Genomic DNA, 27,831 nt, shown 5'->3' with positions numbered 1-27,831 from the left:
AAAAATGGCTACATTTATTTTTTTTCATAAATAGTACCCATGAAAATATGAAACTTTGTAATCGATCTTTTATTAGTGAAATCTGCTTCTTCCTGAACTGATGTTTAATTCTTGGTTTATGGGTAAAATCTATCTTTATCGAGATTATAGTTAGCACTCTTAGGACAATTAATTGTCATTTCTGCAGAACTTTCAGCACAATGAGCTCCCACCCAGGAATTAAAGGGAATGTCACCCTCATTTTTCGCATATAAGCTGTGGCCACCGCCATTAGGGGCTTTAGCTACAGCATTCTGTAATGCTGTAGATAAACCCCTGATGTAACCTGAAAAATAAGAAAAACACATTGGATTATACTCTCCCGGGGAGGTGGTCCGGTCCAATGGGTGTTGCAGGTCTGGCGCCTCCCATCTTCATGTGATGTCGTCATCTTCCTTGCTTCTGTCGCAGCTCCTGCGCAGGCGTACTTATCTGCCCTGTTGAGGGCAGAGTAAAATAGTGCAGTTCGCAGGTGCTGGGCCTCTGACCTTTCCCGGTGCCTGCGCACTGCAGTACTTTGCTCTGCCCTCAATCGCTAGAAGATGAAAGGACCTGGACCACCCCTGGGGGAGTACAATCTAACTTGTTTTTCTACTCTTTCAGGTTACATCAGGGGTTTATCTACAGCATTACAGAATGCAGTAGATGGGGCCCCTAATGGAGGAGGCCGCATCTTATAGGCCAAAAATGAGGTGACAGGTTCCCTTTAACCCCTTAACGACCGCCGATACGCCTTTTAACGGCGGTAATTAAGGGTACTAAAACCACAGCGTCGTTAATTTACGGCGCTGTGATTTAAGTGAATAGCGCCCCCCAGTGTCGGATTTTCTCGGATTTACCGACCCCTGCTTTTGCGATCGCCGTTATTAACCCTATAACGGCGACCGCAAAAAAAGCCGCGATTTTACATTTAATTTCTCTCCTCTGATGTGATCGCACATCAGAGGAGAGAGAAATAGGGTCCCCGATTTTCCCCCCCCCCGGTACCTCTCCGTGGCCCTCCGTCCCCTCCCGGTGGTCCCACGTCCCGCCGGCATCCTCCGATGGGCGCCGCCATCTTGAAAATGGCGGGCGCATGTGCAGTGCGCCCGCCGGGAATCTTCCGGCTGGCAGATTCCATTCATTATTTTGATCACTATGATAGACGATCATAGTGATCAAAATAAAAAAAATAGTACATAACCCCCCGTTTATCACTCCCTTATATAGGCCAATATAATGAAATAAAGAAAATATTTTTTTTTTCAGTTTTCCGTTAGGGTTAGGGTTGGGGCTAGGGTTAGGGTTGGGGCTCGGGTCACGACTAGGGTTAGGGCGAACTAGAATTAGGGTTGGGATTAGGGTTAGGGTTTGCCAACTTTGGGGGTCTAAAAATTGGGGTCTAAAAAATCACTTTTGTGGAAATAAAGACTTTTTATTTTCACGGCTCTACGTTATAAACTTCTGTGAAGCACTTGAAGGTTCAAAGTGCTCACCACACATCTAGATAAGTTCCTTAATGGGTCTAGTTTCCAAAATGGGGTCACTTGTGGGGGGTTTCCACTGTTTAGGCCCATCAGGGGCTCTGCAAGCGCAACATGATGTCCGCAGACCATTCCATCAAAGTCTGCATTCCAAAATGGCACTCCTTCCCTTCCGAGCTCTCCCATGCGCCCAAACAGTGGTTCCCCCCACATATGGGGTATCGGCGTACTCAGGACAAATCGCATAACAACTGTGCGGGTATGATTTCTCCTGTTACCCTTGTAAAAAATAAAAATTTGGGGGCGAAAAGATCATCTTTGTGGAAAAAAATAGATTTCTTATTTTCACAGCTCTACGTTATAAACTTCTGTGAAGCCCTTGGGGGTTCAAAGTGCTCACCACACATCTAGATAAGTTCCTTAATGGGTCTAGTTTCCAAAATGGGGTCACTTGTTGGAGGTTTCCACTGTTTAGGCACATTAAGGGCTCTCCGAACGCAACATGGCATCCGATCTCAATTCCAGCCAATTATGTGTTGAAAAAGTCAAACGGCGCTACATCCCTTGCGAGCCCTGCCATGTGCTGAAATAGTGGTTTACCCCCACCATATAGGGTATCGGCGTATTCAGGAGAAATTGTACAACAAATTTTGTGGTTGATTTTCTCTTTTAACACTTGTGAAAATAAAAAAAATTGGTTCTGAAGTAAATTTTTTGCAAAAAAAGTTAAATATTAATTTTTTTTCCTTCCACATTGCTTTAGTTCCTGTGAAGCACTTAAAGGGTTAATAAACTTCTTGAATGTGGTTTTGAGCACCTTGAGAGGTCTAGTGTTTAGAATGGTGCCACTTTTGGGTATTTTCTGTCATGTACACCCCTCAAAATGACTTTAAATATGATGTGGTCCCTAAAAAAAATGGTTTTGTAAATTTTGTTGTAAAAATGAGAAATCGCTGGTCAACTTTTAACCCTTATAACTTCCTAACAAAAAAAAAATTTTTTCTTCCAAAATTGTGCTGATGTAAAGTAGATATGTGGGAAATGTTATTTATTAAGAAATTTGTGTGACAACTCTCTGATTTGAGGGCATAAAAATTTAAAGTTTTAAAATTGCAAAACTTTCGCCATATTTTCATTTTTTTTTCATAAATAAACACAAGTCTTATCGAAGAAATTTTACCACTAATATGAAGTACAATATGTCTCAAAAAAACAGTCTTAGAGTCAGCGGGATCCATTAAAGCGTTCGAGTTATAACCTCATAAAGGGACAGTGGTCAGAATTGTAAAAATTGGCCTGGTCATTAAGCTGCATACTGGCTCTGTCGCTAAGGGGTTAAGCATAAAATATTTTACAACTGAATTGAGTGGAAAAATCAGTCAATGAAGGTAAAAATAAGCAGATTTCTCTGATGGACTACACAAAAATAATAAAAACTTTGTAATTGATTTATGAAATACAGATTTATTACAGTGGTTACTCTTTAATCCCATGTTTACATGGGAAGCGCAAGACTCGTGACGAGGGTCACAATGCCTGAACGGGTCACAATGCCTGAACTGGCCACTGGCTCTCCCAGTCCGAGCATGACAGCATGTGTTTCTATGCTGCTGTCACACCCTGTTCTGGAGAGCTGACTGCCAGTCCACACGTTATGATCCTTGTCCAAGTTATTCGGCCCTCTGACCCTTCCCTTAGGGAAATAAGCTAGGGGGGGGGGGGGGGGCTGTTGAGCAAAATTCCTTAGGGTATTCCTCAGAGCAGAACCTTCAAGTGGTTGTTGCTGATTATAGCGCAATTTATTCAATGGCGCTTTACATGAGAAAAGGGGTATTCATAATAAAAACCAGACCAATACAAGTCACCAACTACTGGTACAGGAAACGTTTCACATATTTAAAGAGTTTGCTTCAAAATGTCGTAAAAAAAAAGCCCAATGGTATGTGCAGTTTTATTTTATTTCTAGATGTGACTGTTTCGAGCTCTGGGCTCATGGAGTGGTCTAACTGGCTCCTAAAGTCTTTACTATGTCCATTCCTAATGTACGGATTCATCGGATGGATTAGTTCATTTCGGTGACATAATGTAATATGCAGTTTACACTCAGTCACAGGATCAAAGCTGAGCAGGCTGTAAATGATGCATCCTTTATTAATTTTTCTCCATTTATTGACTAAAGTCACACTTAATGTGCCTGTAAACACTATGGCATGAAGTATATCTTCTGCACAGTTACCGAAAGATGACTTCATGGCCATGATGTCCTCATTGTATGTGAACTTAGTTGAGAAAATAGGATTGATCTTAAGATCCCCACAACAACCAATATATTAAAGAGCAAAGAAAAAAAGCAATCAAACAGATCCATAATGATATAAAGTAGGCGCTGCAGTGTCTATGAAACTACTATTTGGGAAGACTGTGTGACTCTATGGCTCTGTACTTATGAGGTTACTGTGTGTTGGGAATCATGTTGCCTATACTTAGTTACCCATTCTAGTCAAATATTCTCATCCTTTGAAGAAATTTGCTTTATGTATGTATTGCTTTGTATTTCTATTGACATACTGCTTGCCCCTTGCATCCCTTGGATGTTTTTGATGCACGTATGCACTTTTTTTTTTTTTTCTCATGTACCTGCTCCTTAAGATAAAAATAAAGGTTTTTACTTTATTGTATCTATTTGATCGCTCTTTTTCTTGGCTCTTTAATATTATTTTTGCGATTGGTCCTTGATTCTGTCCGCTAACATTAGCACCAATATGCTTTGTTTACCTTGTGTGTTGACTCTTATTTCTCTCATAATGGTGCATTATCTATTGCTCAGTATTTTCACCACCAATATATGTATAATGTGGCTATTGGTTAAATTTTAGTGGTTGGATCACTTCGTTCCCTCTTATGCAGAGCTTGACTATATCAAAGTCCCATCCATCACATGCCTCCTTACATCTGGCTTACAGGGTAAACCCACAGGTGTAAACTCACACATATATGAAAATATAAAGTGATATTAAGAGATGAGTGAATCTATGCCAGCCACCATGTTACAGAAGGCAGAAGCTTACATCTGCCTTAATGGGACCCTGTCAGCACAGAATGACTGTTCAAACAAAGTGCAGGTGCTCAGTGCTACACCGTGTGGCCAACTATTTGTATACACCTGCTTGTTTTCCATCCATCTCCACCAGGGGTGGGTTAAAAGTAGCCAGGGCCCTGGGCAGTTTAGAAGGCATGCCCCCTCCCCCAGGTACCTGATGTATCCCCCAATAGGTCATGTGAGTAACACTGGTGTTCTAAGTTAAATCCGTACACGGACATTGTCATAATATTTTTTCAGTTCTTCAATACGAAAAGTGAAACTCCTATATAATATACAGTCATTATAAACAGTGATCTATCTCAAGTGTTTCTGTTAATGGTGATTATGGCTTACAGCCAATGAAAACCCCCAAAAAGTCCTTACCTCGGTAAATTAGGAAGCCTTTGCAGGTGTTTTTTGTAAATTATTCTAAGCGTTTAAAAAGGTCCCTTAGATTTTCATTAGACTCCACAATCATGGGGAAGACTGCTGACTTGACAGATGTCCAGAAGGCAGTCATTGACACACTCCACAAGGAGGGGAAACCACAAAAGGTCATTGCTAAAGAAGCTGGCTGTTCAGAGTGCTGTATCCAAGCATATTAATGGAAAGTTGAGTGGATGGAAAGTGGAGAAAAAGTTGCACAAGCAACAGGGATAACTGCAGCCTTGAAAGTATTAAGAAAAGGCCATTCAAAAATTTTGGCGAGATTCACAAGGAGTGGACTGCTGCTGGAGTCATTGTTTCAAGAGCCACCACACACACACACACACACACACACACACACACACACACACACACACACACACGTACCAGGACATAGGCTACAAGTGCTGCATTCCTTGTGTTAAGCCACTCATGACCAAGAGACAACGCCAGAAGCGTCTTACCTGGGCCAAGGAGAAAACCCCTGGCACAAACATGATCGCAGTGTACCGGGGGCATAGGGAAGAATCGCGCAGGGAGGCGGCTTTCCCAGTACCTGCTGAGAGCATCCTGCACTGCCTCAGATCGCTGATCTGACACAGTATAGTATAATGGAAACGCGTCATGATTAAGACCTGAGTCGTTGAAACGCGTTGTTCTGTAGTCATCCGACTGATATGCTGTACCTGCTGGAATTTTAATATGCATTGGCACAATAAAATGGATTTTTAATTTTCCATTTCTGGCGCTGGAATTTCTTTTCTTTTTTCCACTATTGATTGACTGCTTAGTCAAATCCGTGCGCAGGATTTGGATTCTACCAGCAAGGCAGTACGGTGAGCTGGATTTTTTCTTTTTACCAGTATAGTATAATGTCCCACACTGGGACAAAGTAATAAAGTAAAGAAAAGTGTAAATTTTTAAAAATCCTAAATTTAAAAAAAAATTCCCTAATTCATTATTTATTTTTTTTAAATTAAGCCCCAAGGGTGGTTTGCACGTTCATGACCGGGCCAATTTTTACATTTCTGACCACTGTCCCTTTATGAGGTTATAACTCTGAAACGCTTCCATGGATCCTGGTGATTCTGACATTGTTTTCTTGTGACATATTGTACTTCATGTTAGTGGTAATTTCATTCATATAACTTGCGTTTATTTTTGAAAAAAACGGAAATTTCGCAATTTTCCAAATTTGAATTTTTATGCCCTTAAATCAGATACGGCACACAAAAAACTTAATAAATAACATTTCCCACATGTTTACTTTACATCAGCAATTTTGGAACCAAAGGTTTTTTGTTTTTTTTTGTTAGGAAGTTATAAGGGTTAAAAATTGACCAGCGATTTCTCATTTTTGCAACACCATTTTATTTTTACGGACCACATCACATTTGAAGCCACTTTGAGGGGTCTATATGATAGAAAATACCCAAAAGTGTTACCATTCTAAAAACTGCACCACTTAAGGTGCTCAAAACAACTTTCAAGAAGTTTATTTACCCTTTAGGTGCGTCACAGGAATTTTTTTAATATAAAAAAAAGAACATTTTTAACTTTTTTTCACAAATAATTCAGGTTCAATTTTTTTTTTTTTATTTTACTAAGGGTAACAGGAGAAATTGGACTGCAAGTGTCATTGTGCAATTTGTCCTGAGTACGCTGATACCTGATATGTCGGGGGGAACCACTGTTTCGGCGCATGGCAGAGCTCAGAAGGGAAGGAGCGCCGTTTGACTTTTTCAGTGCAAAATTGTCTGGAATTCAGATCGGACGCCATGTCGCGGTTGGAGAGCCCCTGATGTACCTAAACAGTGGAAACCCCCCACAAGTGACCCCATTTTGGAAACTAGACCCCCCCCCCCCCCCCCCATGGAACTTATCTAGATGTGTGGTGAGAACTTTGAACCCCCAAGGGCTTCACAGAAGTTTATAACACCTGGGCGTGAAAATAAAATCATTTTTTTCCACAAAAAAGATATTTTTGCCCCAATTTTTTATTTTCCTAAGGGTAACAGGAGAAATTGGAATCCAAAAGTTGTTTTGCAATTTGTCCTGAGTACGCTGATACCCTATATGTGGGGGTAAAACAATGTTTGGGCGCATGGCAGAGCTTGGAAGGGAAGGAGCACCATTTGACTTTTTCGACGCAGAATTGGCTGGAATTGAGATCAGAAGCCATGTTGCATTTGGAGAGCGCCTGATGTACCCAAACAGTGGAAACCCCCAATTAGAACTCCAGCCCTAGCCCTAATGGGAAAATGGAAATTTTTTTCTTTTATTTTATTTTTCCCTAACTAAAGGGGTGATAACGGGGGGGGGGGGGGTTTGATTTACTATTTATGGTGGGTTTTTGTCTGGCAGCTGTCACACGCTAAAAGACGCTTTTTATTGTAAAAATAGTTTTTGCATCACCACATTGAGAGCTATAATTTTTCCGTATTTTGACCCAACGAGTCATGTGAGGTCTTATTTTTTGCGGGACGAGTTGACGTTTTTATTGGTACCATTTTCGGGCGCGTGACATTTTTTATCGCTTTTTATTCCGATTTTTGGGACGCAGAATGAACAAAAACAAGCGTTTCATGAATTTCTTTTGGGGGGTGCGTTTACACCGTTCCACGTGCGATAAAATTGATAAAGCGGTTTTATTCTTCGGGTCAGTACGGTTACAGCGATACCTCATTTAGGTCTTTTTTTTGTTTTGTCGGTTTTATGCAATGAAAACTATTTTATATAACAAAAATACTTTTGCATCGCTTTATTCTGCGAGCTATAACTTTTTTTTTTTTTTTTTTTTTGGCGGATGACGCTGTATGGCAGCTCGTTTTTTGCGGGACAAGCTGACGTTTTCAGCGGTACCATGGATATTTATATGCGGTTTTTTGATCGTTCGTTATTGCACTTTTTGTTCGGTGGTATGATAATAAATCATTATTTTTTTGCTTCGTTTTTTATTTTTTAAGGGGTTCGTTAAAGGGGTTAACTAATGGGACTGTTTTATAGGGCGGGTCGTTACGGACGCAGCGATACCAAATGTGTACTTTTATTGTGGTTTTGTTTTTTTTTTAATTTTATTGGGGAATTTTTTTTTTTTTTTTTTTTTTTTTTTAAACTTTATTACATTGTCCCAGGTGGGGACACAGGCACTGCTGCAGACTTCCTCATGCCTGCGCTTTGCAGGCAGTGAGGAAGTCAGCTCCCTACAGGCCCCCGAAGGTCCCCGTCGCCATCTTGGATCCGGGGGCCTGTAGGTAAAGAGCCCCCCGCAGCAGCGCTGCACATTGCGCTGCCGTGGGGGGCTCAGGGAAGCACGGAGGGAGCCCCCTCTCTACCGATGCTTCCCTTTAACCCCCGGTACACCGCGATCGTGTTTGATTGCGGTGTACAAGGGGTTAACGTGTCGGGTGGTCCGTGACCGCTCCTGACACATTGTGCCGGGTGTCAGCTGACACCCGGCCGCGATCAGCGGCGCTCACCACTGAGCAGAAAGGGGTCTGATGGCAGAAAGGGGTTAAACACAAGTCCACACATCTAGTATTGTGACGTCCGCAACAGCCCACCCCATAAAACTGTCCCACTAGTGAACCCCTTAAAAAAAGGCAAAAAACAATGCTTTATCATACCGCTGATCAAAAAGTGCAATAACACACGATCAAAAAGACGGATATAAATAAACATGGTACCACTGAAAACGTCATTTTGTCCCGCGAAAAAATAAGTTATAGCTCGCAGAATAAAGCAATGCAGAATAAAGCAATGCAAAAATATTTTCTATAGAAAACTAGCTGAAGATCCCGGCGCTGCCCGGGCATAGTAATTACGGTTAGTGTGCAAAGCTGTGTATAGCCCTGCCCACGCCACATTCACTATTGTATCCCACATCATCCAGTCAGCCAGAGCCACCGGACTACTATCCCTAATATCCCACATCATCCAGTCAGCCAGAGCCACCGGACTACTATCCCTAATATCCCAGATCGTATAAAGCTGAGTGTAGAGCCCCGCCCACTCCACATAGCCACATTCACTAGAATATCCCACATCATCCTGTCAAAGCCAGTAAAAGAATAGTGAAATTGCACAGAAACGTGTTTCACTTAGATCTCAGGTCAACTTATAATTTGTCTGGCTGAGTTGCTCATGGATGGACAGCATCTGTATGCAGTATAGTGTCATATTTAATGGGTTGTTATGGGAAAAGCATTACGTGTTATATGGGTAAATTCAGGTGAATTATGGGGAAAGTAGCACTTCAAAAAAAAAAAAAAAAAACTCAGAGCACAGTAACACATCAATAATGCATAAGTGTCTGTGAGAAAATATTAAATCCACATGACATTTAATATGTGCACTTTCCTACATTCATGTGTGTCACTTAATGATACCACACGGGAGGGGGGGATTCATTTGTCATGTACTCACTGCTCCTTTCTGGGGGACAAGACAATGGCTGGAGCTTATGTTCCTGGGAATGCTAGATTTCTCCCACCATGTCAGTGTCTGCTGAGGTGTTGTCAAGTGGTAAAACTTGCGCATAGCAACCAATCACAGCTGAACTACTTTTAACCAGCTCTGGTGACATGAGAGATGCTTAGTGATTGGTTGCAAGGAAAACTGTTGGTCATAGCAACCAGTCACAGCTCAGCTTCTTTTGAACAGCTCTGGTGAAATGAAAGATGCTTCGTGATTGGTTGGTGACACACACTGATTTTTATATATAGAAATTGTTTTTATTGCATAAAAGTGCCAAGACATTAAAAAGATATGAATGAGGTATCGCTGTAATCGTACTGACCCGAAGAATAAAACTGCTTTATCAAGTTTACCACATGCGAAACGGTGTAAATGCCCCCCCAATAAAAAAAAAAAAAAAAATTGGATTAAAAAGCTATCAAAACATGTCACGTGCCTGAAAATGGTACCAATAAACATCAACTCGTAATTATCTGCCTATTATCTCCCACCCTTCTCTGGACCTATGAGGCTAATGCTGATGATCAAATGAGGTTGGGTAGGGATTGAGGTAAAACAGGCTGGTGGGAAGGTGTACAGTGCCTACAAGTAGTATTCAACCCCCTGCAGATTTAGCAGGTTTACACATTCGGAATTAACTTGGCATTGTGACATTTGGACTGTAGATCAGCCTGGAAGTGTGAAATGCACTGCAGCAAAAAAGAATGTTATTTCTTTGTTTAATTTTTTTTTAAATTGTGAAAAGTTTATTCAGAGGGTCATTTATTATTCAACCCCTCAAACCACCAGAATTCTGTTTGGTTCCCCTAAAGTATTAAGAAGTATTTCAGGCACAAAGAACAATGAGCTTCACATGTTTGGATTAATTATCTCTTTTTCCAGCCTTTTCTGACTATTTAAGACCCTCCCCAAACTTGTGAACAGCACTCATACATGGTCAACATGGGAAAGACAAAGGAGCATTTCAAGGCCATCAGAGACAAGATCGTGGAGGGTCACAAGGCTGACAAGGGGTACAAAACCCTTTCCAAGGAGTTGGGCCTACGTGTCTCCACTGTTGGGAGCATCATCCGGAAGTGGAAGGCTTATGGAACTACTGTTAGCCTTCCACGGCCTGGACAGCCTTTGAAAGTTTCCTCCCGTGCCGAGGCCAGGCTTGTCCGAAGAGTCAAGGCTAACCCAAGGACAACAAGGAAGGAGCTCCGGGAAGATCTCATGGCAGTGGGGACATTGGTTTCAGTCAATACCATAAGTAACGTACTCCACCGCAATGGTCTCCGGTCCAGACGAGCCCATAAGGTACCTTTACTTTCAAAGCGTCATGTCAAGGCTCGTCTACAGTTTGCTCATGATCACTTGGAGGACTCTGAGACAGACTGGTTCAAGGTTCTCTGGTCTGATGAGACCAAGATCGAGATCTTTGGTGCCAACCACACACGTGACGTTTGGAGACTGGATGGCACTGCATACGACCCCAAGAATACCATCCCTACAGTCAAGCATGGTGGTGGCAGCATCATGCTGTGGGGCTGTTTCTCAGCCAAGGGGCCTGGCCATCTGGTCCGCATCCATGGGAAGATGGATAGCACGGCCTACCTGGAGATTTTGGCCAAGAACCTCCGCTCCTCCATCAAGGATCTTAAGATGGGTCGTCATTTCATCTTCCAACAAGACAACGACCCAAAGCACACAGCCAAGAAAACCAAGGCCTGGTTCAAGAGGCAAAAAATCAAGGTGTTGGAGTGGCCTAGTCAGTCTCCTGACCTTAACCCAATTGAAAACTTGTGGAAGGAGCTCAAGATTAAAGTCCACATGAGACACCCAAAGAACCTAGATAACTTGGAGAAGATCTGCATGGAGGAGTGGGCCAAGATAACTCCAGAGACCTGTGCCGGCCTGATCAGGTCTTATAAAAGACGATTATTAGCTGTAATTGCAAACAAGGGTTATTCCACAAAATATTAAACCTAGGGGTTGAATAATAATTGACCCACACTTTTATGTTTAAAATTTATTAAAATTTAACTGAGCAACATAACTTTTTGGTTTGTAAGATTTATGCATCTGTTAATAAATCCTGCTCTTGTGTGAAGTTTGAAGGCTCTAACTTATTTGCATCTTATCAAACCTGCTAAATCTGCAGGGGGTTGAATACTACTTGTAGGCACTGTATATAAATGATTGCCACTTGGTGTGGCCAGGATTCTGTGCTGACAGTGCCTTTTAACCCCTTCACGTCCTTGGGATTTTCCGTTTGTTCTTTGCTCCCCCTTCTTCCCAGAGCCATTATTTTTCTGTCAATATGGCCATATGAGGGCTTGTTTTTTGTGGGACGTGTTGTAGTTTTGAAGGACACTATTGATTTTTTATCATGTAGTGTACCTGAAAACAAGGAAAAAATTCTAAGGCTGGTTTCACATTTGCGCTTTTGTGCGCAGCGCATCGTGCGCACCCGTGCGCATGCGCACTGCGCACCTATGTTTAACATGACGTGCGCATGTTTTTGCGCACACTTGCGTTTTCGTGCGCATGCGTTTTTTTGTCTTTTGCGCCAGGTGCGCCAGACGCAACATGTTGGATTTTTTGGTGCGCCCTGTCTCGGCAAAAAAACGCATGCGCACGCTTGCGCACGGAATGCGCAAAAACAACACATTGAAGTCTATGGTAACGCATGCGTGCGCATGGTCTTGCGCACGGTTGCGTTTTTTTACGCATGCGTTTTTGAGTGAAACAAGTCTAGAATGTTCTCTAGACAATGGAAAAAACGTCACACTTAAAAACGCATGCGCATAAAAAACGCCAACGCATGCAAAAAACGCATGTAAAACGCAAACAACGCTGCGTTTTTTTTACACATCAGCGTGCGCATGACGTTAAAAAAACGTGCGTTTGTTTTGCGTTTTTCTTTGCGTTTTTTTATGCGCCCGATGCGCAGCGCAAAAAAACGCTAATGTGAAACTAGCTTAAGTGCGGTGAAATTGCAAAAAAAAAAAAAATGCAACTCCATAATGTGTTTGGGTTTTCGTGTTTTTTATTCTTTACCATTGTCACTAAGGCTATGTGCACACGTAACGGAACTCTCGCGGAAATTACAGCGAGAATTCCGGAATTCCATTCCGCGGGAAAATCGCATTTTAAATTCCCGCGATTTTCCCGCAGAAAAACTAGCCTTTTGCAAGCGTAATTAGCTTGCAAAATGCTAGCGTTTTCCAAGCGATCTAGAGCATCGCTTGGAGAACTGATTGACAGGTTGGTCACACTGGTCAAACATAGTGTTTGACAAGTGTGACCAACTTTTTACTACTGAGGCCGCCTATGCAGCATCAGTAGTAAAAGATAGAATGTAAAAAAAAAAAAAAAATGGTGCAATTCTTGCCTTCCGGCGTCCTGCGCAGCCGTTCCCAGTAATCCTTTGCGAAAATGCCCGCGATGACGTCGCGCGAATGACCGCAAGACTTCGTGATCCCGCGAGAACGGACGTCATCACGGGCATTTTCGCAAAGGATTACTGGGAACGAGAGCGTGGAGAGAGGCGGGAAGGCTGCGAGGGATGCCAGAAGGTGGGAATAACAATATTTTTTATTTTAAATCCTATTTTTTTACAGGGATATGGTACCCAAAGCCCGGAGGACAGTCTCCTCTCCTCCGGACCGTGGGTACCATCCGCAAATGTTCTGCTTACTTTCCGCATGTTGTGCACAGCCACATGCGGGAAATAAGCAGAACATTGCATTCCTATGGGTGCGGGATCGCCGCGATTCCGCAAAATGAGCATGCTGCGTTTTTTACCGCGAAGCGATTCCGCCGCGGTAAAAACCACAGCATTAGCACAGCATTGCGGAATCCCATAGGAATGCATGGGATGCTTTTTTTTTTTTTTTTTTTCGCGGCAGAATCACGCGGTTAAAACGCCACGTGTGAACTCAGCCTAAATGTTAAAACTGACCTGCCATTATGATTCCCCAGGTCATTTCGAGTTTGCAGATGCCAAACATCGGTTCTTTTTGAAAAAAAAATAAATTTAAATAAATAAAATCCAGTGTTCTTTCGCACCAAGCTGGCTTTGTTATTGATACCATTTTGTAGTAGAATCTTTAATCGCCTGTTATTGTGGTGACCAAAAACATAATTCTGGAGTGTTTTTTTTTTTTTTTTTTTTTTTTTTTGTTTGCTTGCCTCAATAGCCTTCTTAGGAGACTTGAAGATGGGATGTTCCGATCGCTTCAGCCCTGCCTTGTTAGGGTATGTCGCCATGTTCTGTTTTGGCAGCGCTTTGGACGCAGCTCTGCCCAAAGCGCTGCTGGATTTTGTATGCGCTGTGATTCTGCATGTGTTCATTGAGCCATGTGGAATCGTCGCATCCTATACATAGACTGTGCTAGATAAATAGACATGCTGCGGTCTAGAAAGACGCGCCACGTGGCCGGTTACGCAGGTCTGCAACCTGCGTCTCTGTACGCATAGTGGAGATGGGATTTCATAAAATCCCTTCCACTATAACATCTGGACGCTGCGGCTGTACGCAGCGTCCAATCCCCATAAGATACTGAACGTGGAAACATACCCTAATGTGTAGCAGAAATGTCATCTCCTGTGAATTCTGGCCATGGGCTGACGTTCCTAAGAGTTCTGCAATGACAAGCAAGCACGGGTCTCCTAAAGACTCCTGGTTGTCATGCCAACCCATTGGCGCCACACGATCTTGTGACTGGGGTGCCAATGAGCTGGATTTGTGACGAGCTTCCAGCGCTCTTATGTTAAATGCTGCTGTCAGTGATTGACAGCAGCATTTAACATGTTAACAGCCACTAGTGGATCATGATTCTACCCTTGGTCGTTGGGGGCGGGCACGTGACAGCTAATGAAATCGACTGTCATGTGCTTGAAAAGACATGGGCTCTGAAGGTGAGTAACAAACTTGGAGACTTGTATTTTAAACACCACTACAGTCATGAAATAAAAAAAAAAAAATTAAAAAGAAACAAAACTGGAGAAGTGCTTTTAACAATCACACAGCATTTGTGTTTTTGGGCTTTGTGGCAGTAGAAAAGGATGTGTTATCTTAAATTACAATGGAATTGGGTTGTGGGTCTATGAATGTTATCTTGAATTCATTCTTTTGGGATAACCTGACATTTGGCTTCCTCTGTGATACCTGGGATTATGGTTTGTGTCCAGCTTTCTTGGGAGCATACAAGCTTCCTAGAGATAAAATCTAGTTCAGGGCCACAGAAGACTCCATCCATTTTCTTAATAGTGGTTGTAATATCCAGGGCTGTGGCCTCGGTAAGCCAATCTTCCGACTCCTCAATTTCCCTTACACCGACTCTGACTCCACAACTCCGACTCGCACATATATTGCTTATATTTAAGTGAAAAATTTATTGTAGTACAATGTGAACATCAAACATTAAATCATTTTTATAATACAATAATCAAGATATTTAGATCATAATATATTTATTGGAATACAAGTTTAGAACACAAACTGTAATAAATTGTAAATATGTAATACACTAATATCTATTATATAGTGTGTGTAATATGTATATATCTAATACTAGCTGAAGAGCCCGGCGCTGCCCGGGCATAGTAACTAACTGTGGTTAGTTATAGCAAATTATAATTATCCTCTGTCCCATAGTCCCGTGCCCATATACCCATCATACATATCCTCCATCCCATAGTCCCGTGTCCATATACCCATCATACATATCCTCCATCCCATAGTCCCGTGCCCATATACCCATCATACATATTCGCCATCCCATAGTTCCGTGCCCATATACCCGTCATACATATCCTCCATCACACATCCTCCATCCCATAGTCAACCATTATGACATCATAATAGGTTGCAAGCCCCGCCGCTCATGATGACATGAGTGTCGCCATGGCACCATTATGACCTCATAATGAGGGGAGAGGCTTGATACACACACTTTTTCCCCATTATGTAGATAGGGGCAAAATTGTTTGGTGAATTGGAACGCGCGGGGTAAAAAATTCGCCTCACAGCATAGCTTAGGACGCTCTTGGGGTCCAGACGTGTGACTGTGCCAAATTCTGTGGCTGTAGCTGCGACTGTGCGGATGCCAATTACATACATACATACATACATACATACATACATACATACATACATACATACATACATACATACATACATACGAGCTTTATATATTAGATATAAAGCTCAAGTGTGTGTTTATGTCCGGGATTGGCATCCGCACCATCGCAGCTACAGCCACAAAATGTGTCAGTCACACGTCTGGACCCCGAGAGTGTCCTAAGCTATATTGTGAGGCGAAACTTTAACCCCGCGCATTCAGATTCACCCAAAAATTTTGCCCCTATCTACATAATGGGGGGGAAAAAGTGTGTATCAAGCCCCGCCCCTCATGATGTCATAATGGTTGCCATGGCGACGCTGATGTCGTCATAGGTTGCAAGCCCCGCCGCTCATTATGATGTCACAATGGTTGACTATGGGATGGAGGATATGAATGACGGGTATATGGGCATGGGACTATGGGATGGAGGATATACATGATCGGTATATGGGCACTCGACTATGGGATGGAGGATAATTATAATTTTGTTATAACTAACCACAGTTAGTTGCTATGCGCGGGCAGCGCGGGCTCTTCAGCTAATATATTAGCAAAAAACAGTTTTCAATAAAAACATACTAAATAACATTTGTGCAGTCTATGAATTTGTTCTAAGAAATAGAATTGCCTCCATCAGATCCTCCTTCATAATGACCTCAAATCTGACCAAATTATTTTAAGGCCAGAGAACAACCTCTCTACAGTAACTTGGGTTGGAGGCAAAGCCGTAACCACATGGGCAACATCTCTAACAATTTCCGGGTATGAAGGAATTGCCTCATGCACAGTCAGTTTTGATGAACGGTTGAATTTTTCTATTTCTTTGAGAGTAAGTGAAACATTTTGCTGAAATATGGTCAATCTGCTTGCTATAGGAGACGGAGTGAAATCTTTTTCCTTGCAACGGTTTGCCTGCTCCATGTCATCCAAATACTTGTCAAAGTCAAACGCCTCATCTGATGAGGATGAAGATATGGCAGCAGTAGCACTGTCAGGACCCAAGTCCGCTTGTGCCTGGCAGTCCTCCTGTAGGCCACTCATCCTAACTGCTACCTCAGTCAGAGCTTCTTTTCCGTTAGTAAGCTGTTGATCATCAAGCAGTATACGATGACTTGGGTCCACATAAACAGCTGCCAGAAAAATTTTATTTTCCAATAGCTGTCTCTCTCTCCGTTTCATTGAAGCAGAAATGCCATCTGCAATTAAACCTCCTCTTTGGGACAGGCAAAATAGCAAGTTCTTCCACTCCCTTATGAAAATGCCAGGAGTTAAATCCTCAGCTTGTAATTTTTTAGTCACGGTAAATGGGTGATTAAGCAATTCCTTCTATTCAGCCACCTGTGTCCATTGACCTTCATTTAGGGTTATCTGAGGGTTCGCCATATCTATAAAACGGTTTTAGTTCAAGCAATCGCTCAATCATTAAATAAGTGCTGCCCCACCGAGTGGCTTGATTGACAATTGCCCCTTTCCCAGCACGTCTCTTCAAGATGGAATCAATTTTAGGGGTTCTGGCGGCAATAACCAACTTCCTCACTTTTCCAGTCAGATTTCCAGCATGTCCCTCTTGCAGACTATCTCTTATTGCCAGCTGCAGCGTGTGCACAACTTTCTCACTTTCTCCAACGTGGGGCCAAGGAATCGGATCCTGTGCAGGGCAGGCACCCCCCCCTCCTCTCTGGTGTAGACGGCAGAAGACAGGACAGAGGAGGGGTGATAGCCCCCTGGAGTCGGTGCAGGGCGGGAGCACTGAAGCATACAAGTGAGTTTTGATAGGTGCATGCCCCTGCTTCTAGGGGGGGGTCATCTGCCCCTCGCTGGCTACGGCCATGATTCAGAGTTTTTGCGGATCTGTTTTTTTGCAGTAAAATGCAGTGACACTGGGCATCCCAGCAAAATCAATGGGTTTCAAGATCTGACAATCGGACACATTGTTTTGTGAGGATCCGTTTTTGGGCTGAATGAGCATGTCAGTTTGTGCGGTGTTTTTCTAATCTGCTTTTGCTATTGAAACCATCTACGAGCTCAAAAACCTTTCAGGTGATGCGGTTTTTTTAAAAAGCTGATCTGCTTTTGCAGCTGAACAATGTATCCTCAAAAAAAGCATCAAAAACGCTGTGTGTGAATGTAGTCTTGGATCAGGAATAGAACAGCCATTTATAGGACATTTCATAACTTTCCCAAATTCCTATGGAAAAATATTCAGCACATCCAGCATTGAGCTACTGTACCCAATTTATTTATTTTAGGAGTTGGTCCCTTTTATACTGACTCCGACTCCACAGCCCTGGTAATATCCATGAAAAGTGCCTTTTACACTGGTGAAAAAGCTTTCTAACTGGTGCTTAGACACTATTTCATAACCATCCATTGTCTTGTAATAGTGATCAAAACAAATGAACACTACACTTAGTTTAATATTTATTGACACTTTGCCATATTTCAGCTGTCATCTCGTAATTTTTGATCAGTCTTCAAAGCGAAGGCCTCGTTCAGTCATCTGGGATTTTTCTGATATGCAAGAAAAGGGCAATTTTTTCATCAGTGCTTTGTCAGTATTTCAGTTTTTATTACCATTGTTTAATCTGTGACTTTTTGTATGGGGGGGAAAAAGCTGCATAGATTTTTACCCATTGGAGTATTAATGTGCAGCACAAGGTTGTGTATGCACCAGTGACTTCACTGACCCATTGACTGACTTGTATGGGTAACGTTGATCCGTGACTCAGACCAAAAATGGATAAATACGTTTGTTTGCAAAAAAAAAATCCACAGGCAGATGAATATCCCTGTATACTGTAATGGGAGGATACATGTTGTATCCAAGAAAAGCAGACCATGTACGCGATTCAGGGACGTCTGAACAAGGTTAAGCCGTAGACATGTTGGGTCCTCAGATAATGTTGGTTGGAACATGCTGGCCATTGGCATACAATATATGGTATATTACCGTAAATTGCTTAGATTATAATTTTTTTTTTTTGTTAGATTGTTGCAAGAAATCTTTTCCCTTTGTGGCCAGGTTTCAGTTGACGCCACTCTTGGATCAGCAGTTGAGTGCAGCCAGTTCATGGACAATGACAAAATTCAGATATGTTTAACACACACTTAGCAATACTTTCATTACACAATAGTGCGTTTTGATTGATTGAATTAGTCCTTTCTAATCGCAGTAAATGTTTATTTGAAGGTGTGTAAGCCACTTCTAATTATTTTATACATGTTGTAATAGTGTGGGTTTTTTTTTTTTTTTTTTTTAACTTTCATATATACAAGTCTATAAAAGATCATGTACTAACTACTCTGATTCTTAAGTCCTGTTAAGTTTCTTAGTCACATAAGTGGGTGTTTGGCCGTGACCTATACAAGTAGTTGCATTGACTTGTCAGGTAGAGCCAAAGTCAGCAAGACCTTCAGTATGGCCCAGTTTCTGATACAGGTATTTGAGGCATCCAAAAGGGAGATCTATCCATCTTTACTTTTATACTTCTGGTATTCACCCTGACTTTGGCTCTAACTGTATCTAAAACTGCCACAGTATGTGTAATTCCTTCCTGAATCAAACTTCATTTAGTCTATATTTTCTTTTTCCTTAAGACACTGTAACCACTTCTTTGCGCACTAAACACACATAGCCGCGTCCAAAAATCCTGATAATGTATGGCCATGCACTTAGTATTTGTGTGTAATTCATGATTATATTGTGTCGTAGCTGCAGAATTAGAGTTGGCTTGTACTCCTCTAGTGTATGTGCTACTACACATAAGGACGGTAACACCCTTGATCTGGTCTTCTGCCGACTCTGTTCAATCTCCCACCTAAACAACTCACCGCTTCCACTCTCTGACCACAACATTCTCTCCTTCACGCTCACAAATCCTCGCCCACCCCAGCTCATTCCTACCTACCACACAGTCAGAAATCTACAAGCTATTAACCCTCAGACACTTTCAGATTCCCTACACTCATCTCTGTCCCCAATCTCCTCTTTCCTGTCCTAATCTGGCTGTTCATCACTACAATGACACTCTTAGAAGCACCCTTGACCAAGTAGCTCCCCTCACCCTCAGAACCTCCAAACACAGAGTAAAACAGCCCTGGCTCACATCGCAAATTCAACTTCTCCAGCGATGCTCCAGGAGTGCTGAACGCCTATGGAGAAAAACCCGCACACCAGAAGACTTCATCCACTTCAAATTTATGTTAAGAACCTATAACGCTGCCCTTCACCTTGCCAAACAGACCTACTTCACCACCCTGATCTCCTCACTAGCCAACAACCCCAAGAAACTTTTTGACACTCTTCACTCCCTCCTCAGGCCAAAAGCACAAGCCCCTATCAGACGTTTGTGCTGATGACCTGGCCTCCCACTTTACAGAAAAAATAGATAATATCCGTCAAGATATCTGCTCCCAACCACCAAGTGCTGTGACTCCCATCCCTTCCTACATCTCCCCTGGCTCACTCTCCACATTTGATCCCATCACAGAAGAAGAAGTCTCCAGACTCCTCTTCTTCTCGTCCGACTACATGCACTACCGACCCCATTCCCTCACATCAGTCTCTCTCTCCAGTCGTCACAACCCACCTAACTACAATCTTTAATCTCTCCCTCTCCTCGGGCATTTTCCCATCCTCCTTCAAACACGCCATCGTTACTCCATTACTAAAGAAACCTGCTCTCGACCCATCCTGCACAAACAACTACAGACCAGTCTCCAATCTCCCCTTCATCTCTAAACTTTTGGAACGCCTAGTTTACTCCCGCCTTACCCGTTACCTCTCCATTCACTCCCTTCTAGACCCTTCACAGTCCGGCTTCCGCCCCCTACATTCGACTGAAACTGCACTCATCAAAGTGACCAATGACCTTCTGACAGCAAAACGTAACTGTGACCACTCTCTGCTCATTCTTCTTGACCTATCTGCAGCTTTCGATACTGTCGACCACCATCTCCTACTCTCTAGGCTCCAGTCACTAGGCATTAAGGACACTGCACTCTCCTGGTTCTCTTCCTATCTCTCTGACCGCTCCTTCAGTGTTTTGTTCTCTGGCTCCATGTCATCTCCTCTTCCTCTTGCTGTCGGGGTACCTCAGGGTTCAGTCCTTGGCCCCCTTCTTTTCTCTCTCTACACGGCCCCAATTGGACAGACCATCAGCAGATTTGGCTTTCAGTACCATCTTTATGCTGATGACACACAACTATACACGTCATTCCCCGACCTTACCCCCGCTGTACTACAGAACGCCAGTGACTGTCTGTTCGCAGTCTCCAATATCATGTCCGCTCTCTATCTGAAACTCAACCTCTCCAAAACTGAACTACTTCTGCTCCCGCCGTCTACTAACCTCCCTAAATCTGACATTTCCCTCTCCGTGGGTGGTACCACAATAACACCCCGGCAGCAGGTGCGCTGTCTGGGTGTTATGTTTGACACCAATCTCTCCTTCACATCCCATATACAATCCCTTGCCCGCTCTTGCCGCTTACACCTAAACATCTCTAGAATCCGCCCTTTTCTCACTATGGAAACAACAAAAACCCTCACTGTTGCATTGATCCACTCTCACCTGGATTACTGCAACGCTCTATTAATTGGCCTCCCCGTCACTCGACTATCCCCTCTCCAGTCCATACTTAATGCAGCGGCCAGGATCGTCCATCTGGGTAATCGGTACTCGGACGCATCCGCTCTTCGCCAGTCCTTACATTGGCTGCCCATTCATTATAGGATCCAATTCAAAGTACTTGTTCTCACCCACAAAGCTCTCCACAGTGCGGCACCCCCTTACATCTCTTCTCTCATTTCTGTCTATCGGCCTAGCCGATCGCTGCGCTCTGCAAACGACTTTCGACTAACCTCTGCACTAATCCGTACCTCCCACTCCCGACTCCAAGACTTCTCCTGTGCTGCTCCTATCCTCTGGAATGCTCTACCCCAAGAAATCAGGACTATCCACAATTTGCATAGTTTTAGGCGCTCCCTGAAAACACACCTGTTCAGAGCGGCCTATCACATTCACTAATCAAAGTCATTCTCTGTGTAAGTGTGCGTGTGTAGCCCATTCACTATCTCCATCCATCCTTCACTCCTGCAAGATGGCTGGACCTTCATTGTAAATACACCATTGTAAATACACACCTGTACTCTGTATCTCCCTCACCTCATTGTAGATTGTAAGCTCTCACGAGCAGGGTCGTCTTATTTCGTCTTATTTTGCTTTAATTATTGTATTGTTAGTGTTGTTACTTATGACTTGTGTTCTGAAACTGTTAAACTGTAAAGTGCTGCGGAATATGTTGGCGCTATATAAATAAAGATTATTATTATTATTATTATTATTATTATTATTATTATTATTCTGTTATTTGAACATGGTTGGCATGTCATGATGGCAGACTTTATGTTCGCACTGTCAATCCATGGACTCAGTGGCCATGTCTTGACAGTGAACATTGCCTCTTAAGACAGTAATTGGTTGCAGAGTTAAGATTGGTATAACCTGTACTTCATCACTGCAGGACAGAAAAAAAGCCAGAGCGAAGATATAGATATAGCCGTACTGAAGTTTTGGGCAGATGTGGGAAAAAATACTGCAAAGTAAGAATGCTTTTAGAAATAACGTGGTGGGTTTTTTTTTTTTTTTTTTTTTTATCGACTAACTTAATACAAAGTGAACAAAAGTGATATCAAATTCAATATTAGGTGTGACTACCCTTTGCCATCAGTTCTCCTAGGTACACATGGACACAATGTGGGAAGGAATTCAGCAAGCAAGTTGTTCCAAAAATCTTGGCAAAAAAATTGCAGAAAATCTGTGGAGGTAAAGAGTGGGCCATTTATATGGCTACACCTGGGTGGGCCATTTATAAAGTTGGAATCCAAAATGGCTGACTTCAAAATGGCCACCATGGTCACCACCTATCTTGCAAAGTTTTCCCCCTCCCATATACTAATGTGCCACAAACAGGAAGTTGACATCATTAACCATTCCCATTTCATTTAGGTTTAGCCATATAAATGGCCCACCCTATAGTTTTGGGAAAATCCAAGTCTTTATGTAAATTTAGAAGACTTGGTGATGACGACCAGGGCTCTGTGGGGACCATATCACTTACATGTTTACTTATTATTTTCCACTGGTGATCATTCTTAATGATGTGGCTGTATATTTGGAGTCTTTTGTGCTGCAGAATAAATTTGCAGCCTCACTGATGGTATTGCATGATGGATAAGTGTCTGCCTATATTTGAGCATTGAGGACAATTTTTAATACTGACCAAATATCCTACTCAGTTTGCTGACGTGCAGCCCCAAACATGCAAGGACCCTCCACCATGCCTCACTGTGCCTGCAAATGCTCATTGTCCTGGCCTCCAGCCCTCTGGTGAGCTGTCCTGTTACAGCCCGATATGTCACATTTTTGACTCATCAGTTGAGGGTAACAGCTACTGTCTCTTTTCTGTACCCCAATTATGTTTTCAATTGTAGTTTAGTCACTTGGCCTTGTTTCCATGTTGATGGTATAGTTTCTGGCCACAATTCTTTCATGAAGACCACTTTTGGATAGACTTTCGGAACAGTAGATTTGTGTAGCTGGGTCTCGCTGGTACCATTTCTGAGCTGGTGGCACTGCTGAACATTTGTTTCAAAGGGAAGCAAACATAATGCATTTCATGTGCTCCACTAAGTTTCCTTGGCCAACCCCTGATTCTACAGTCCTCATTGTTGCAGTATTTTTTCCACACATGCCTAAAAACTCAACACTGTAATGTATGTGTCTGTTTAGGTATAACCTGACTATGTGGAAACTAATGTATGATTATGGGTGAAGACAGGTCTGCTGCCTGAATAGCTGATTGTGTCAAATTCAGAGAGCTAAGGGCCTTTTTACACGAACCTATTGATATAAGTCTGTGCTATGTGTTTTCTTTTGTTTCACAAATCATTTTTTTTTTTTTTTTGTCTTGTTTTCTTCCCTCCTGAGGTTGCACTTTCACCACAGATAATGGTTACCGTGTTACTAATATTTGGTTTAGTCTGGATGGGTTTGCTGTCTGCAATGCAGAGACTGCTGCAGGGTCCAAATCCAGACATCTTTGCATCTCATTTGCATGCTATTAACCTAGATATACTGTATACTGTAAATGAGAAATCTGGAGGAGCACATACAAATATAAAGCTGCCTACCTCGCCAGATTGTGCTCAGCCCATCTGTATGGCCAAGAAAAGATTCTCATCCAGTCAAAATTAACTATTTAACGTGATGGATCTAAAAATACACAGTATTTATTAGCAATGTACTCGCATACACAACCCTTGCATAATGGAGTAGATGGAGGAATACGATTTTTCACTTGTCTTGCTGCTCTTAAGAAAAATATTCAGAGTTGAGAGTACTCAGTGGTTGATACCTTTTTAATGGCTAACTGAAAAGATGCTAACAAATTGCAAGCTTGAGACTACTCGGGTCTCTTCATCAGGCATAGACTAAGGCCTCTTTCACACTTCAGTTTTTTACAATCAGTCACAATCCGCCAGGTTTTGAAAAAAAAAAACAACGCAATTTTGTTTTGAGGATCTGTTTTTTTTCCCCATTGACTTACATTATTGGCGGATTGTGACGGATTGCCGTCCGTTGCATCCGTTTTTTGTGGCGGATCCGCCAGAAGTTGCTGTCCGTCACCATCCTCAAAGATTTCAAAACGGAGCTTGCAACGTTTTTTCCTCTGGCGGATCCTCCAGACACTCATTTAACCTGAAAGTCTTTCTGGGTGCCAGACTCTCTCTCTCTCCCTCCCTCTCTCTCTCTCTCTCTCTCTCTCTCTCTCCCTCTCCCTCTCTCTCTCCCTCTCTCTCTCCCTCTCTCTCTCTCTCTCTCTCTCTCTCTCTCCCTCTCCCTCTCTCTCTCTCTCTCCCTCTCTCTCTCTCTCTCTCTCTCCCTCTCTCTCTCTCTCTCCCTCTCTCTCTCCCTCTCTCTCTCTCTCCCTCTCTCTCTCCCTCTCTCTCTCCCTCTCTCTCTCCCTCTCTCTCTCCCTCTCTCTCTCCCTCTCTCTCTCCCTCTCTCTCTATATATATATATATCTCTCTCTCTCTCTCCCTCTCTCTCTATATATATCTCTCTCTCTCTCTCCCTCTCTCTCTATATATATCTCTCTATATATCTCTCTCTATCTCTCTCTCTCTCTCTATATATCTCTCTCTCTCTCTCTCTCTCTCTCTCTCTCTCGGAATTGGCAGCAGCTGGGGTTCGGAAGGCTGATGAATCAAAGTCCTGAAGCCGGGTAAAGCGGACTACTTAAGGGTGAGGGACAGCTGCAGCATTCCTGCCTTACTATTAAGTGCTAGCCATTCTAACATCCAGCACTTAAAGCAGGGTTCCCCAACTCCAGTCCTCAAGGCCCACAAACAGATCATGTTTTCAGGATTTCCTTTAGTATTGCTCAGGTGATAATTGCTTCACCTGTGCAATACAAGGAATTCCTGAAAACATGACCTGTTGGTGGGCCTTGAGGACTGGAGTTGGGGAACCCTGCCTTAAAGCCATCCTTTGATCATGTGAGTAAAGCATATTAGGTCATGTTACTTGCCCTAGGTCACAATACTACAGGGTTACTTTCATATACTGTCTTTTAGGACAAAGACACCTAAGTGGTCCACCTCAGTGTTCAAAAGGAAGGCTTAAGGCCCCGTTACATTTAGCGATGCACCAGCGATCCCGACCACAATATGACCCGGTCAGGGTCGCTAGTGATCTGCCAAACAGGCAGATCTCACGAGCGATGCAGCAGCGGTCGATACTTACTGTCAAACGCAGCGATGATGACTTCTTCCGCCCTCGTACTGCCTATGAAAACAGTATATTTTTAAAAATAAGAAACACTCAAAATGCATGTTCCAAATTATTATGCACAGCAGAGTTTTCAACCTTTATTTTGTACAAAAAAATGGTCAATTGTGAAATTATAAGCATTGTCAGCTTATTACAAAATGAAATCAAACAGTTTTCAAGTCAAAACTTTATTCTAGGTGATGTTACATTTGCACATAGGACCCCTTGTTCGAAAGAAGCTTCTGAACTCTCTCCTCAATTGAATTTGTCAGTTTTTGGATGGTTTGTGCTTCAATTGTTTTGCATGTGGACAGAATACCCTCCCAGAGCTATTGCTTAGATGTGAACTGCCTCTCGCCATCATAGACACTGCTTTTGATGATGCTCCAGAGGTTCTCAATGTGGGTTGAGGTCAGGGGAAGATGGTGGCCACACCATAAGTTTGTCCTCTTTTATGCCCATAGCAGCCAGATATGCAGATCTGTTATTTGCAGCATGAGACGGTGCATTATCATGCATGAAAATGATCTTGCTGCAGAAAGCACGGTTCTTCCTCTTGAACCATGGCAGGAAGTGCTGTTTTAGAAACTCCACATAGATTATGGAGTTCATCTTTACCCCTTCAGGGATCCTAAAGGGGCCAACAATCTCTCTCCCCATGATTCCAGCCCAAAACATTACTCCACCTCCTTGTTGGCGCCTTAGCCATGTTTTCATGGGGTGGCCATCAACCAGCCATCCTCCACTCCATCCATCTGGACCATCGAGCATTGCACGGCACTCATCGGTGAACAAAACAGTTTGGAAGTCAGTCTTCATGTATCGTTTGGCCCACTGGAGCCGTTTCTGCTTGTGTGCAGTGGATAGAGGTGGTCGACAGGATGGCTTATGCACAGCTGCAAACCTCTGAAGGACCCTGCATCTTGTTGTTCGGGGGACGTTGGAGGCACCAGCAGCTTCAAAAACTTGTCTGCTGCTATGACAAGGCATTTTTGCAGCTGCTCTTTTAACCTGACGCAATTGCCTGTTGGAAAGAGTCCTCAATTTTTCCTTATCAGCCTGCACACGTGTGTGCTGGGAATCAGCTACATACTTCTTGATTGTGCGATGATCACGATGAAGTGTCTTGGCAGTGTTGATTGTAGTTAGTCATGCCTTGACCTGAATACTCCACAATTTGTGGCTTCTCAGCAGCCGACAAATCCTTTTTCTTTCCCAGTTTGTCAAAAAATGTAGGCTGCTTAATAATGTGGAACAGCCTTCTTAAGTAGTCTTGCCTTTATTTGGACACACCTGCCAAACTAATTTGCACAGGTTTCTGCAATTGCTTTCAGTGATATAAAGAGCCCGGACACACATCACCATCAATGAGTTTAAATGACAAACAAAAAAATTCTAACCTTATCACTCCTAAACTCTTTTTGCATAATAATTTGGAACACAGTTTAAAGTCCCACTGTGCCCTCACATGACCTCAGCAATCATGTGCCATACAAGCTGTTGTGACCGCTGAGGCTTCTGATTGGCTGCATCTGTCATGCGAATGATGGCCATGACAACTTCCCTACAGGACCATTGGAGCAGTGATGTGACTAACGAATAATGCCTATCAGATAAGAAACCTCCTTTTAGGGATAGCTTGTTTATATAATCCAGGTTTATTATGATTCAGAGTAGAACTGCACAGATTCTGAAATTCAATTTATCTTTACAGAGTTTAGTTTCGGTGATGAGCGATGGGGTATGATGTAACGCGCTTCCAGGGTGATGTGGATGAAGATCTTATCTGCCCCATTTGCAGTGGGGTTTTGGAGGAGCCAGTTCAAGTAAGTGTTTAACCAATCCTGCAAAAAGAGAAATCTCTTCATTTCATATGGATGATGTGCAGTGATCCTTCTATATGATCTGTCTTGTCAATATATCTGCTCTTCAGCCTTACAATCATTTGTGCGGTGAAGATAAATGACAATCTGGACCGGATTGGCACGAAGCATTGCATACAATTTCTCTTAGCTCCTCTCTGCATACAGCTCTGTATTGGGTATGTGAGTGTAAATGTCTACGGAGGCTTATTGTAAAAGCTATACTGATTTTCACGAGAAGTCTACTTCTGATAAAGCCACAGGGCTCTACTTGCCAAAAGTGTGTACCTTTCAACTCCCCGTCAAGGTTTTTTTTTCCTCTGCTTTTGCTTTTGGCAACATGTTGCATCAGTTACCATGTGTTGTATTACAAATGTCAATGTATGGCCCATACAGTGCAATACACTGCAACTAGTGGAGGTCTCAGTATTGTCATGCATTTGTGTGTTTTCTGTTCAATACGATTTACTTATTTTCTGAGGATATCCAACATATTGTATGTCCACTTAATGCCTCTTTCACACATCAGCTTTT

The 27,831-nt window shown here is 42.7% G+C and overlaps 1 protein-coding gene across 1 annotated transcript in view; it reads left to right on the top strand.

The window, feature by feature from the left end:
- The window catches only part of RNF41 (ring finger protein 41), a 109,470-nt gene that overhangs the window by 43,041 nt on the left and 38,598 nt on the right, over nucleotides 1-27,831 (top strand). The window contains exon 2 of the mRNA XM_073565152.1: nucleotides 27,150-27,261. Coding sequence (XP_073421253.1) covers nucleotides 27,172-27,261 — 90 coding nt within the window. The 5' untranslated portion in view covers nucleotides 27,150-27,171. The remainder of the gene's footprint in view (nucleotides 1-27,149; nucleotides 27,262-27,831) is intronic.

Source organism: Dendrobates tinctorius, unplaced genomic scaffold, assembly GCF_039654945.1.
Source record: "Dendrobates tinctorius isolate UK_male_01 unplaced genomic scaffold, ASM3965494v1 ptg000561l, whole genome shotgun sequence".
NCBI classification, from domain to species: Eukaryota; Metazoa; Chordata; class Amphibia; order Anura; family Dendrobatidae; genus Dendrobates; species Dendrobates tinctorius.
This window is presented reverse-complemented; position numbering and strand designations above follow the sequence as displayed.